Source organism: Polypterus senegalus, chromosome 12 (genome assembly GCF_016835505.1).
Source record: "Polypterus senegalus isolate Bchr_013 chromosome 12, ASM1683550v1, whole genome shotgun sequence".
Lineage (NCBI taxonomy): Eukaryota > Metazoa > Chordata > Cladistia > Polypteriformes > Polypteridae > Polypterus > Polypterus senegalus.
In genome coordinates this window covers 69,290,558-69,304,870 of record NC_053165.1, presented here as the reverse complement: position 1 = coordinate 69,304,870, position 14,313 = coordinate 69,290,558, and the positions used below count along the sequence as shown (strand labels likewise).

Sequence of the window (14,313 nt, the reverse complement as noted above, 5' to 3'; positions counted from 1 at the left end):
ACAAATATAGGAGAATTAACTAACAAGACAGTAAACTATCATTAACTCACTAAAGTGCATTAGCGCCCATTTCAAAAGAATTCAATGCAGCAATAGAAAATTTTAAAGTGCAAGACAGAAAAGGTGGGTGTTCTGTGTCAGCATGAATAATAGAACTGAGGAAGCCTCACCGACACAAAGGAAGCTGTATAAAAGCTGAATTAATGTTTGCCAAGTGCAGAGTGTGAAGGTCAAAGTTAAAGGACTTAGTGTATCAGATGTTTACACAGGGTAGGGGGCACAATGCAAGTTTTATTAAGTATTATAATAATAGGTTTATATGTGATTGGACAGGTGGTAAATGTTTTTTTTTTTCCCTAGCACATGGAAAAACCATTGAGAAGTAATGTCATTGTACTAATGTCTTCAAAAGCCGATTTCCCAGGAAGATGCTACCCATTGCCCCAGTGCTTACTTGTGCATCTGTGGACCAGTAAAGTAAGAAACTTTACCTGACACTGGTCAGAGCTGAGAATCAATGACAGAGCTAACTTAGAGAAAAAACCCATACACAGAACACCAGCAGAAATAATAGAATTCATCTTAAATAACCAACACAAACCAAAAAGACGTTCACATCCTCATTTAACAAAGCTGAGACTTCTTAGAACCAATATAAAACTAGTGCGATATTAGAATGTTGAAAGTATTCACTTGGAGAAAATATGAATTATAATACAATAATACATTATCTGTGCACTTTACAAAATAATAAAACTCCACAGTGTGTTTTGTACCACTTTCTTGCAATCTGCTGTGGAGTCAAGTGTTTTGTATGGGGGGACAATTCCAGTTTGGCGCAAAGATGATTCTTCATGTCGTCTGTTCACACACTTCTCGATGGTCCAGGATTTTTCAGGTGATTTTCTATGTAATAAACTTAATAAGTTATAGCGTAATGAAAATTGCATAATTAGATCTGGACCACCCTATACTTAATCACATTTGCTACAAAATATTAGCCAGATGCACAGGCCACAAATATATTGGCAACAGAGCTGGAGCAACACTAAGCATATACCGTGTTGTGAAAAAGTATTGCCTTGTTCCTGGTATTCTCTGTTTTGGCTGTTTTACACCATGAATTGCTTCAGACATTGCAATATTACAGAGAGAGAACCGGAGCGAACACACACAAGATTTTAAATCATTCATTACCTAGATGAATGCTATTTGCTGGATATCTCATTTCCTTAAATAAAGAAATGAAGTACAGTAATTAAGCACCTTTAGGAGCAATAATTGCAGCTAAACATTTCCAATAATTTGATTTATGTTGTTCGCATTGTCTGCTCTTCTTTCCAGAGCTACTTTTAATTCAGAGACATTGGTAATTTTGTGAGCGTCATCTGCTTCTTTTGAGGTCCTGACACCACAGCATCTCTTTTCACTTCAGGTCAAGACTTTGTCAAGGCCACTCCACAACTTGAAGTATTTTTCTTTGGAGCTATTCAGTTGCTGGTTTTGTCACCTTATTAATGTAAGGACCAATGATTAGGCATTCTTCTGAAGAATATTCTTGTAAAGTGTGGATATTATGTCCTGAATCAGCTAAGCATCTCCACACATTGCTTCATGTTTAAATTTTAAGTACAATGATCTCACTTTCAAATGCCAGAATTAGTGTGAGTGGTGTTGTCCAGATAGTTGTACTGTCACACTATTCCAATAGGCTTGGGGTCCATCAAGATGTTTCTTTGCAAATTTGAGATTAGCTATTGTTATTCTCTTGAACAGATGAGGTTTCCACCTTGCTACTCTCCAATGTCTCTCACCTTGACTCAGTTTCCCTCTTATTGTGTAGTCATAAACGCTGACTCAGTTGAGGCTACCAAGGCTTGCAGCTCCTTGGACAGGTGTTCTGGGGTCCACTGATTTCTTGGAGAAGTCATTTTGGTGCTCTTGCGATAATTTCTGCTGGCTGGCCTTTCTTGAAAAGATTCACTGCTGTTACAAATGTTCTCCATTTGGAGATAATCGCTCTCATTGTAGTACCCTGGCATTCCAGAATTTAACGAATAATTTTGTAACCTTTCTTTGATTGGTAAGTTTTTACAGATTTTGTTTTTCTCATTTCTTGAGGAATTTACATTGATTAAGGCATGTTGTTCTTGTTTGCGCCTTGTGAATGGTACCTCGCTCTCATGGTGAAAGTTGGGATATGATGAAGGTTAGATTAAATCGCACTGGCAGCAGTCTGTCAGCTGAGTCTTATTATCAATGAACTTTAGTCAGCTGTTCTAGAAAATAAGGGTATACAGGTGTTGGGTAACTGTTATTAATTTAATATGGTAAGTGGCAATTTAGAAATTTTGTTACAGGTTTACTCTGGTTTTCTTTAATATTACATTTATTCGAAAGATAAGTTATTCATTGTGACACATTGACATATAATACAAAAATATAGTCTATGGGAGTTTGGGGCAATTTTTCACATTATTGATTAGAAATCTTTTAAGCACTTTATCATGATTAACATGACTTCATTTTATTGTATGTGCATTTCAAAAGCTGCTATTATCCACATACTGTATATGTATTTCACATATTTAAATTCTACCGATATTTGCATATATATATATATATATTATTTTTTTTCCTGCAAACACTCCATTAGTACCTATGTGCCTGCTTTAAACAGCATACTCTGCCTAGATTATGCTGCGTTAACTGAACAGTAAGTTGTTTCTGAAGTTAAAAGACATTGGCCACTCTCTACATGTTACATTTTGCCAGTATTATAAAGTGAAAATGAAAAGTGGACATGCATAGTGCTATGAAATACGACTTATCCGTTCCAGCCTTCCTCCATTATATTGAATATATCTGATAGTGAATATTTTCAAGTTTTCAAACACAATATATTGTTAGTTAAAGAACACATGAGTAAACAAATAACACTTTGCTAATACTATTTGTTAACTTACCTGATGAACAAAGTTATCTAACACCAATTGGAACTGTGTTACAAAGCAACTGTCTCTTGATAGTACAGAGCCAGGCTTGAGCACATAATGCCACAATTAAAAGAGCTTCCTGGCTGAGCTACAAACACCATGACTTAGGCTTGTTGGATCAAACTACACCGAAGTACGGTGAGAGATAATCTCCATTCGGAAACACCCATGACAGTTAGAGGTGAATCTTTCCTGGATGGTCAGGCTTGGGAAAATTACTGCAAGGGTACAGTATGTGTAAAATGAAGCTGCAGTTTGAAAACGATGCTATAAACATCTGAAGAACTGCAGGATTCTTCTGAATCAAAGAGCTGACTCAAGAATCATTTAAGCGTACTGGCAAAACTAGGCTGGAGAGACAATGATCGGAAAAAAACTACTTACCAAAAAATACTTAGATGATCCCCTGTAATATTTTGGATGATGTGGCTCCCATTATAGGTGGTAAAAAGCAAACACAACACTGCATGGTGTACCTGGACCATAGTTGAAGTAACCATAAATTCTGCTGTCTATCAGGAAAGTACTTCAAGAGAATGTTCGGTCATCCATCATGTGTGCTGAAGATGAGGGGAAGCTGGGACAAGCAGCAAGACAATGATCCAAACCACAAAAGCAAGTCCACATCAGAATAGCACAATTAAAGTTTTGGACTGGCCTGGTCAAAGTCCAGACCTAAACACAATAGAGGTGTTGTGGCAAGATGTTTAAAGGCAGCCAATTACTTTTTCACACAGTTCTGGCTGGTACTGGATACTTGGTGTATTCAGTAAGTTACATAAATAAGTCAAACAAAATAATTGTATACTCAGATGCTCTTTATTTAACATTAGATTTTGATTAAACACCTGAACATTTTTAAATTTACAGTAAAAAAAGTAAAATGAGGAAAGGAGTAAACTCCCTTTCATGGCATGACAGTTATGATCCAAGGGCCTGCCTTCTATAAGGCATCGTAAACGTTCAGGAATACTGCCTCTTGAGCAGTCCAGCTGAAACCTCCCTGCTTGCCATGGTAACCAGATGTATGGAGAATTGAGGTTCACTGGATCAACATATCTGTAAGGGTGGCAATGGATACTGAGCCTAAGTCGAGCTAATATATTGTGATATTTTAATGTGTTTCATCTTGTAGCAGCCTAAAAAGAATCTGTTGGTTTCCCCACTCTGCAAAATATCACAGTCTCATAATACAGAATAAATGATTTAAGAATATGATATTACAGTATATTATTCTTTGACCAGCTATTCTTAATTCATAGTGTGGGTAATTTTTAATAAATGGCAGATGGGAGACATTTTTCCCTTTATCTTTAAGTAGTATATTCTTATATCATGTCTTTAAACGTGAAAGTAAAACTGTTGAGGCAGAAGTATGACACCATGGCCGGAAGCTGACCACAAAGCATGTATTAGCTAAGCTGTGGTCTGAAATATTTTAGGATGGTGGTTATCAAGTAAGGTCCTTCAGTAATAGCCAGGGTTTATAATCTAATGTTGATTTTACATATTTTAATTTAGCAAAGTGAATTATATCTAAATGCAGATTGTCCAGTAATTTAAAAATGTGGGTTACGCCAGGTAAGACTTCATATTTCCAGCAACTGGAGTGTAAAGTGTTGTGGCAGTTATTGATTTAAAAATTGCAGGTATGGTCTTCATTTAAGAAGTGTGGGAGACTCTAACAAGAGTTGTATCCATTTTGTTTGCTGCAGTTGCATGTCCTCGGTTGCTATGGTGCCTCCTTGCTGTTCACTCTTGATGTTGTTAAAGGTTTTACTCACAGAGCCCTTTTCATTGTGAGAGAGCTCTTTTAAAGGGAGGGACTGAGAAATAAGAGAAGAGGGGCAAAATGAGTTCTTGAAGAGAATGGCTACATCCTGCAGCATCATTTCTTTGGGGGGGGGGCAGCAGCAATATTACAGCTTTGTCTGGTGTGTTTTTAATTACTAACTGGAAATCAAAAACAAAGTAAGTATATGTTATTAATGTCATGGTTCTAATAATGTTTTCTTAAAGTTGAGTAAATAGAATGCTACAATATGTATGATAATTGTACACTACTATAGTAATAAAGACAGATTTGCAACAGACTTAGTACTATTGCACTACTTGAAGAAATGTTTTTGAATTTATGGTTTTAAACTTTCCTCCCAGTCAACCACAGACACTCCCACTACTCCGAAAAGCACAAAGGACCACAAGGATGCTTTTTTTCCAGTGACTCCTAGTGTAGTCACCTCCAGTTCCATGCAGCCCACTGCCGGGACGGCAGATCAAGCTCCTTCAGAGACTGTGCCAAAGCCCACTGGAGATTTACAATTGAAGCAGCTGAAACAGCCACAGGCTTCTTCCTGTTCATCAGTTCCAAGTGGACAAGTGGAGCTCAGAGGCATGGCTCACATCGGGGGTGCTCAGATAGACTCTGCATCTCCCATTACATATATCACGCAAAAAGGTAAGAAGGACGACTTTAAGGTAGGATCGAATTAACAGGGTGTTTGTTTAAAGCCTGCCTCATTCTGCTGCAGTGTATGCAGATCTATGAAAAAAGGGGCTTAATTTTGCAGCCTCAGTCAATTATCATGAAATGAAAAAGGGGGCCTGTAAGCTTTAGTTGCATTATACTGTACCTAAAATTTATGGCTTGGTATTGCAACATGCTGATTGTTTTAAAATTGGCCTGATGTCACAGAGCTCTCCATTTTAATTCACATTTTATTGTGTGGATAAGATTCAGGATTCAGTTAGATAATGTACTTAAAGTTGAACTAACAGCTTTTTGTTTTTATGCCATTGACTTTTATCAAGTACATTTGAAAAATTTGCTACTGTTGTATAAAATAATGTACTTATTAAACACGTCTGTGTTTTACCTTTGATAAATGTTATAAAGGCTATCACCATCACTATAGAGGGGTGGACTTTTAGCATACGCTGTAACGGATTTCTAGTTTACTGTATATTAGGATTGTAATGGAGTTAAGAGGATGCAATCATTTTCTGTCATTCTCACTTTGGTATTAATTATAATTTATTGTGAGTAATCTACTCAATCTGTAAGGCTACATTGTATAATCATTTGAAAGATAGTTAGTTCTCCATCTGAGCCACTAACAGCACCTCACCTCAGCCTGTTTCATGGGAGCTGATTTACAGTATGGCATATAGCATATAGTTTTCTTTGGACAATACAATTCCATCTTTGTATTCATTGCTGCCTGCAAACTTGGTACTAAGTTGAGACCATTGATTTTAGATCTCATTCCCTCTTCATTGTCTGCATGGACAGGATATAAAAGGTGCATATGAGGACTGTGAGGTACCCATCTTGAGAAAATAACAGTGACATGCCTCCTCTTTGAAAATGACTTTGTGCTCTTGCTGTTATTAGACTGAAGCCTACTAGAATGGTGTGAAGCTTAATATAATATAATTTGGATGAGAATTAGTATTTCCAGATCAGAGGTCATGGCCCTCTGCCAGAAGTGTATGACTTCTATTCAGTTTAGGTGGGAATAATGTCCCCAGGTGGAAGGTTCACCTTGTGGTCTTACTCTGAGATACAAGACAATACAATACAATACAGTTTATTTTTGTATAGCCCAAAATCACACAGAAAGTGCCGCAATGGGCTTTAACAGGCCCTGCCTTTTGACAGCCCCCCAGCCTTGACTCTCTGAGAAGACAAGGAAAAACTCCCAATAAAACCTTGTAGGGAAAAATGGAAGAAACCTCGGGAAAGGCAGTTCAAAGAGAGACCCCTTTCCAGGTAGGTTGGGCGTGCAGTGGGTGTCAAAAGTAGGGGGTCAATACAATACAATACACAGAACAGAACAATTCCTTAAGACAGCATAATAATAAAAATTTTAGAATTACGGTTTAACAGTAGATGATATGACATAATTAGGTTTGGATATTTTTAGAGTCCTGGAGACCTCATCCATCTAGCTGCATCTCCATTTGGCCATGCCACGGCTGAAACGTTGCTCCGATGAAAGGACCCCTCTTTCCCATGATTCATGTGATCCTCCATCAGGGATGACTTTACCATAGGCAGGCAAACAACTTGGCAGGTGGGCCGTGGCACCAATGGCCACATTTGGGTACCGAGAAAAGAAACAGAATAGGTGAGGGTTAGTATTCAAATATAATTATCATGTTACTTATGTTATAGTGCTAATGACTAACAACAGAGATGCAGTCTGTACAGTTAATCAGCAGCTCTAGTCAGGATATGCTAAACTGAAGTAGTGAGTCTTCAGCCGGGATTTAAAGGCTGAGACCGAGGGGGCATCTCTTATGGAAGCAGGAAGACCATTCCACAGTTTAGGGGCCCTGTAACTAAAAGCTCGACCTCCCACTGTTATTTTATTAATCCTTGGAATCCTAAGCAGACCGGCATCTTGAGATCTTAATGTGCGCTCAGGTTTGTAAGTCATGATAAGTTCAGACAAGTAAGCCGGACCTTGGCCATTTAATACTTTATATGTTAAAAGGAGGATTTTGAAATCTGCCCTGAACTTAACTGGGAGCCAGTGTAAAGATTTAAGAACTGGAGTTATGTGTTCATATTTTCTTGTTCTTGTAATAATTCTTGCAGTCGCATTTTGGATTAACTGGAGGCTGTATAGAGAACAGTTTGAACAGCCAGTGAACACCGCATTGCAGTAGTCAATCCTACTAGAGATAAATGCATGAATTAATTTCTCACAATCCTGTTTATTTAGAAAGCCTTAATTTCCTAATATTTTTAAGATGGAAAAAACATGTTTTGGACGACTTTGTAATATGCGCTTTAAATGACATGCTAGAGTCAAAGATAACTCCTAGATTGCGGGCTGATTCAGTAAAATGAATTGGGATTCCAACTGAGTTAAATGACGACAAAATATTGCTGTGATCAGCGTCATTCCCTCCCAACAATTAACATCTCTGTTTTATCTGTATTTAAAGACAAGTAGTTCTCATTCATCCATTCCTTTAATTCACTAACACAACTAATTAAAGACAACATCGGAGAAACTTCATTTGATTTAAATGAAAGGTATAACTGGGTGTCATCTGCATACGAGTGAAAATTAACATTATGTTTCCTAATGATGAATTCAGTCACTATTTTTCTAGATCACTTTGTCCTCAACAGGGTTGTAGTGGGTGCTGGAGCCTTTCGTAACTAGCACAGGGCACAAAGCAGGAACAAACCCTGGACAAGGGTGCCAGTCCATCACAGTCATAGGTTAAGTTTACTTTGATAATGTCCAAGGTATGCAGTAGCAATTTTGCAGGTGTTTGTAACTGGATGGCAGCAGCGAAGTGTGTGAATAGATCTGTCCATTTACAGGCCCCTATTCATCTCTACTCAGAAGCTTTGGTTAGTGACTGAAGGAATGAGATCTCTGGCACAAGTGACCAAAATGGGACTCCTTACCAGATTTGCTAAGGTCACTCTCCATAACAAGCTTGGCAATACAGGGGGATGTTGGAGTAGAACCGTAGTTTTTACGGATTGAGAGAAGCTACTTGAGGTTGTCCGGGAGCCTAGCTTGGGGCCTGACACAGTGTATTTATTTATTTTATTTTTATAGCAAGCCAAGCATATGTGCAATATAAATTTGAGCTGAATTAGGCAATGTTTTACACAAATTAAGTAATTACGTATTCTGTCTAGATTTAACTTCTGTTCATTAGCTTAGAATATTATGGTGATGTCCTACTCCTAGCACTCTCTCAGATGACAGAATTAATGATTATATTGTAAGCCACAGAACTACACTCCCTGGAGTACTTTGTAAAAGATTATAGAGAAAAGTTATGGCAAGAGAGCAGTGTTGTTCACGTCTGATTTGTACATAATGGAAAAAATGTTTTTGTGCAACATTATATTTACAATGATTTTGTATTAAAGATGCACAATTAATGAATACACTGAACTTTTTAGTAACTTGTAGACCTTGTGTTTCCCATATATTGAATTGTGTGTGTTTAAGATAGAAAGGAAATGTTTGGTTAGCAGCAATAACGCCTCTTCCCACCAATATCAAGTGAACAAAATAGCAAATTATCAACAAGTGCTCAACCACAGAAATTTTGCTGCTATTGCAAAACTTGTAGATATTGGTGCACAGAGTGAAACATACAAGGAGGGAATCATAGAATATTTTCCTATAGTAAGTTGATGTGGTGTACTTTCCAGCATCCCAAAGTTTAGATTTTTGCTGGAGAAACGGATGAAAGTGTTTATATGAAGATGAGTACAGTGGTGGAATAGATTTTTTTTTTTTAATTTATGTAAAACAGTACCTTCCTACACTGTACTCCATTTTAGTTTCACTGCTTCTTGTAAATTTATGATATAATAACATTTAAGGCTGCAGGGAAAGTTATTAATTAAAACACATGAAAAAAATTTCCCCCAATGAAATTGTATTTTTGCAACTAAACCATCTAATCTGTCTTTCTTGCTAATGGCACATAATCGTCTAAATACATCATGTATGAAACTCGTGAAACAAGCAAGAGAGAATGAAATCAGTTTGGGTAGATAATCTTTGTCTTTCCTGTATGATGAGTACACAAAAGGCAGCCCCCTTCCTATTAGATCAAAGGTTTTAATCCTGATCTAGGACATTGCATCAAGAGGATTGCCAGAGCCTCTGCATTTAGGAATTAAGGCTTTGAAGGAGCGTCATTTCTGTCTGAACTGTATTTTATGTACCATGGTGTAGCTAAAGCCTGGTTCTGAAGTTTAATGCTCTTTTTTAAAAAGATGAGGTTGAGGTCTTGCATTATTAAAGCATTAAAATCCTGTCAGTATTGGAGGCGTTAGTAAGAGTGGAACATCATGAAGGCTCACGTACTCTGTATCAGTAAGGCAGGTATGAGTGGGAGTTATTGTGACATCGCACATTTCTGGAAACCTCTTAAAGCGAACACCACCACCAATGTCAGATTCATAAGAAGAGAACACATAATGTGCAATGCCTTATCACCACATTAACAGACTTCATTTGAGAGTAAAGCTCAATGGTGCGGCTTTTTCATAATCTATCCATCCAACCCGCTGAATCCGAACACAGGGTCACGGGGGTCTGCTGGAGCCAATCCCAGCCAACACAGGGCACAAGGCAGTAATTAATCCTGGGTAGGGTAGAATCGCCAATCCACCTAACCTGCATGTCTTTGGACTGTGGGAGGAAACCCACGCAGACACGGGAAGAACATGCAAACTCCACACAGGGAGGACCTGGGAAGCGAATCCGGGTCTCCTAACTGCGAGGCAGCAGCGGTACCACTGCGCCATCATGCTGCCCTTTTTTCATAATCATAATCATTAATTACAAATATTTTGCTATACGATACTGCCATTTATAGCAAGGTTTCTGTGTATGTGTGTGTGCGTGCGTGTGAGAGAGAGAAATGAATCCCTTCACTTACATTGATGGACAACACTGCTGTAAGTAAGAAAGACGGGGCTTGTGTCCAACATGCATTCTGTAAGGAGTTGGCATGTTCTCCCCATTTCCATGTGGGTTTGCTCTGGGTTTGCCAGTTTCATTCTACAGTCCAAGGCCATGCAGATTGGGTGGCTTGGTGTTAATAAACTAGCCCATGTATGTAAGTGTGTCTGGTCTCTCTGAGATAGAATGGCACCCTGTCAAGGAGCTCATCCTGCCTTGTGCCCAATTATTGGTGGCTGCCCTGGATAAATAAATGTAACTGTTGTCAGTCTTGTAATCTCTAAACACTGAATACATACAAAAAGAATGTTTTTACAAGGGCAATACATGTAAAATATTTCAGTTGTTGCTCAAATTGGTGAAATATTTCCACAGGCTTACTATAAAGTAGTATCATGAATAGATACTGTTAAAATAGTGAAGTACATGTAAAATACACATCTCTCTATTATAAAAAAAAAATCTTGGAAGGAGACGATACGTGATTTTCTCAGAGACACTTTAACATCCAGTGAGACAAAAGGACAGCTGCTGCACAGGCTTTTAAATGATTAACGCGCAGCGCGACAAGCAGAACACACAGCTTAGCAGCTGCAAGCCAGCAGCTGATCCGACCGCATCTGCTTAGCGTGTGTTCAGCCAGTTCCAACACCCCCCTCCCCCCACCTTCACAACACGTGCGGCAGAGACAGCAACAACATTTATTTCTAGAGCACATTTTCATACAAATAATGCAGCTCAAAGTGCTTTACATGATGAAGAAAAGAGAAAAAAGACAAAATAAGAATTAAAATAAGACAAAACTCATTAACATAGAATAAAAGTAAGGTCTGATGGCCAGGGAGGACAGAAAACTCAAAAAAAGAAACTCCAGATGGCTGGAGAAAAAATAAAATCTGCAGGGGTTCATAGGCCACGAGACCACCCAGCCCCCTCTAGGCATTCAAACTAACGTAAATGATCAGTCCTCATGGTATTCAAGGTTCTCATGGAAGGACTTGATGATGATGGTCACGTGGACGTCTGGCCTTTAATCCATCAATGTAAGTAAGGACATCATGGTGCTTTGATCAGGTGGTGGTGACGTAGGTCGCCACCACAGAAAACTGGAAAAAGGACAGAAGAGAGAGTAGGGGTTAGTATGGGTGTTGGAGCCACCATGAATAATAATGATAATTAATTGAATATGCAGAGCATCAGGATTAAACTAAGATGAAGCTATGAGAAAGCCATGTTAAAGTAATATGTTTTTAGCAGTGTTTTAAAGTGCTCTACTGTATTAGCCTGGCAAATTCTTATTGGCAGGCTATTCCAGATTTTAGGTGCATAGCAGCTGAAGGCTGCCTCGCCACTTCTTTTAAGTTTTGTTCTTGGAATTCTAAGGAGACACTCATTTGAGGATCTGAGGTTACGATTTAGAATATAAGGTGTCAGACATTCCGATGTATAATATTATTTAAAGCTTTATAAACCAGAAGCAGTATTTTAAAGTCAATTCTGAATGACACAGGTAACCAGTGTAGTGACATCAAAACTGGAGTAATGTGCTCAGATTTTCTTTTCCTAGTTAGGATTCTAGCAGCTGCATTCTGCACTCGTCGTCACTGATTGATGTCTTTTTTTGGTAGTCCTGAGAGGAGTGAGTTACAGTAATCTAGTCGACTGAAAATAAAAGCGTGAACTTGTTTCTCAGCATCTTTTAATGATATAAGAGGTCTAACTTTTGTTGTATTTCTTAAGTGGAAAAGTGCTGCCCTAGTGATCTGATGAATATGAGATTTAAAATTCTGGTCACAGTCAACAGTTACCCCTAAATTCTTTACCTTCGTGGTCCTGGGAAGGGGGCAAAGTTGTATCAAAGAAAATAAGTGCTATGAGCTAAAAACAAATGTTAGATGCATAAAAATCCACTCAATCTTCAATATTCCATATTAAAGTAAGTATTGTTGTTAGACTGAAAAAAACATTTTATTAAAGAAACAATGAAATGTGCTAAATTAAATCCGAATGATAGAAAACTGGGTTGGTTACTTGGAACAGCAGGATCAAGAAAACAGAAAAGGCAAGAGGGGAAAAAACAGAAGAGAGTGCATTCATAATCTAAATGATGGAGAAAGGGAATCTGTTTTTATTTCAGTAAAGAAAGCAATAGTATGGAATTTGTTTTCACCCCAATACTATCTTTGTTGACTTAACAAGGTAGCAACTAATAGAAAAAGAAATCTGTGGTAAAGTAATATGTTGATACCACAGAACTGGTAAATAATGCAGTAGATCAGAGACTAAATTGGCGTTTGGTGATTTTGTTTCTGATTGAGAGTAAAGTCACGCACACGCCCGCACACACTCACAAGGAGCCATGTGTTTGGACACTTGGTACAGAATCTAAACCACAGTTACCTTGACAACATGAGTAAAGAGGTTTGCACTAGTACTGTCTGTTTTTGCATTAGTTGTTAGGGGTTTTCAATAATGAAATAACACTTCTCTCAAGCAGCATTATTTGTTAGCAAATGTTGCCCAGTTTAAGTAATATTTTTCTGTAATTTTTTTGATTTTGACATTTTTTATTAATATCAAAACTCTTTCTTCCATTATGACCATTGTTAGACGATAAGTGCTGAGCAAAATGGCAACTAATTAGTTTTCTATTATAAAGAAGGCTTTTTATTTGCTTTCAGCAGTGCACAGTCCTACCTCCTGAAGACGATCTGTCCATCTCGCGGGCAGCAGCTTCCAAAGCAAGTGTACTGCAGTGTATACACACACCCTTGTTAGGAGAGCAGGCAGCCAGTCAGAAACAGAATTAACTCTCAGGTGCTGCTGTTTACAGCATGTATTTGTTAAAATTCTGGACAAATTATCTGAACTAAATTAAAGTTAATCTGAATTAACAGCCATAAATTCAAAATTATATTTTTATAGTTAACTAATCTAAATAGATTTAGTTAGTTGGAACTTTTAGACACAAACTTGAAGTAAGATTTTGATTTTGACGATTAGATGATAATTGATATGTTCTATTTCTTCAAAATGTATACTTTTTACCAATGTCCTTATGTAAATAACTGCCATAAGTCAGTTAGCAGTGCATCATATGTCATATATAGTTATTACTGATTTAGAACACACACAGCTCATTGATCATAATGTCATTTTTTTTGGAAGTCTCTCTAGTGCATTTTTCTCTTACTTCCCTGAGTCACCTTGTCTGTTTGTAGGCTACTTGTGCGCTCTTTAGACCTGCATGACTAGCAATCTGTTGAAGGACAAACATGCAAAGATTCTTTATACCTTCACGAGAATGTAGAATATTGTACAGACACATTACACTGGTCTGCAAAACTAAACTCAAACATTGTTTTAATTGCTGTAGTGTTTTTCTCAACCCAGTGTCACTTCTTGGCGATGCTGTCCCACTTGCACAGATGACTTGTCAATTGTGTAGACCCTGACTGTTAATATGACATTTCACTGAGTTTACAACCAACTTATTTCTGACCTTTTTATCAAATAAAACAACTGTGGATTGTTTGAATTGAGCAATTTCTAATATTAAAATCCAAATTATCAATAAAATTATAAGATAAAATAATGTTAGTGCAAAAACAAAACTATTATTGACATAAAAAAAAATTGTAAAAAAAAGATACATGATGGAGGAAGCCAGTTTTCTAACAATTTTTTAATTCAGTGCTGAAAAGTAGAAAAATTACATAAAATAATCAAAACAGTTTATTCCAGTGTATTCTTGTGTTACTGGTATTTTCTAGATGTGATCTCCTTTAAGTCTCTCTTTGATGAGTAACATTGGCAGAGACATCAATAACAGTATCTAATACTATTGTACAGTTCTA

The 14,313-nt window shown here is 37.5% G+C and overlaps 1 protein-coding gene across 4 annotated transcripts in view; it reads left to right on the top strand.

The window, feature by feature from the left end:
• The window catches only part of cabin1 (calcineurin binding protein 1), a 120,793-nt gene that overhangs the window by 101,809 nt on the left and 4,671 nt on the right, over positions 1 to 14,313 (top strand). For all 4 annotated transcript variants that reach the window (XM_039772098.1, XM_039772099.1, XM_039772096.1 and 1 more), the window contains one exon: positions 5,154 to 5,454. In XM_039772098.1, the coding sequence (XP_039628032.1) occupies positions 5,154 to 5,454 (301 nt within the window). The remainder of the gene's footprint in view (positions 1 to 5,153; positions 5,455 to 14,313) is intronic.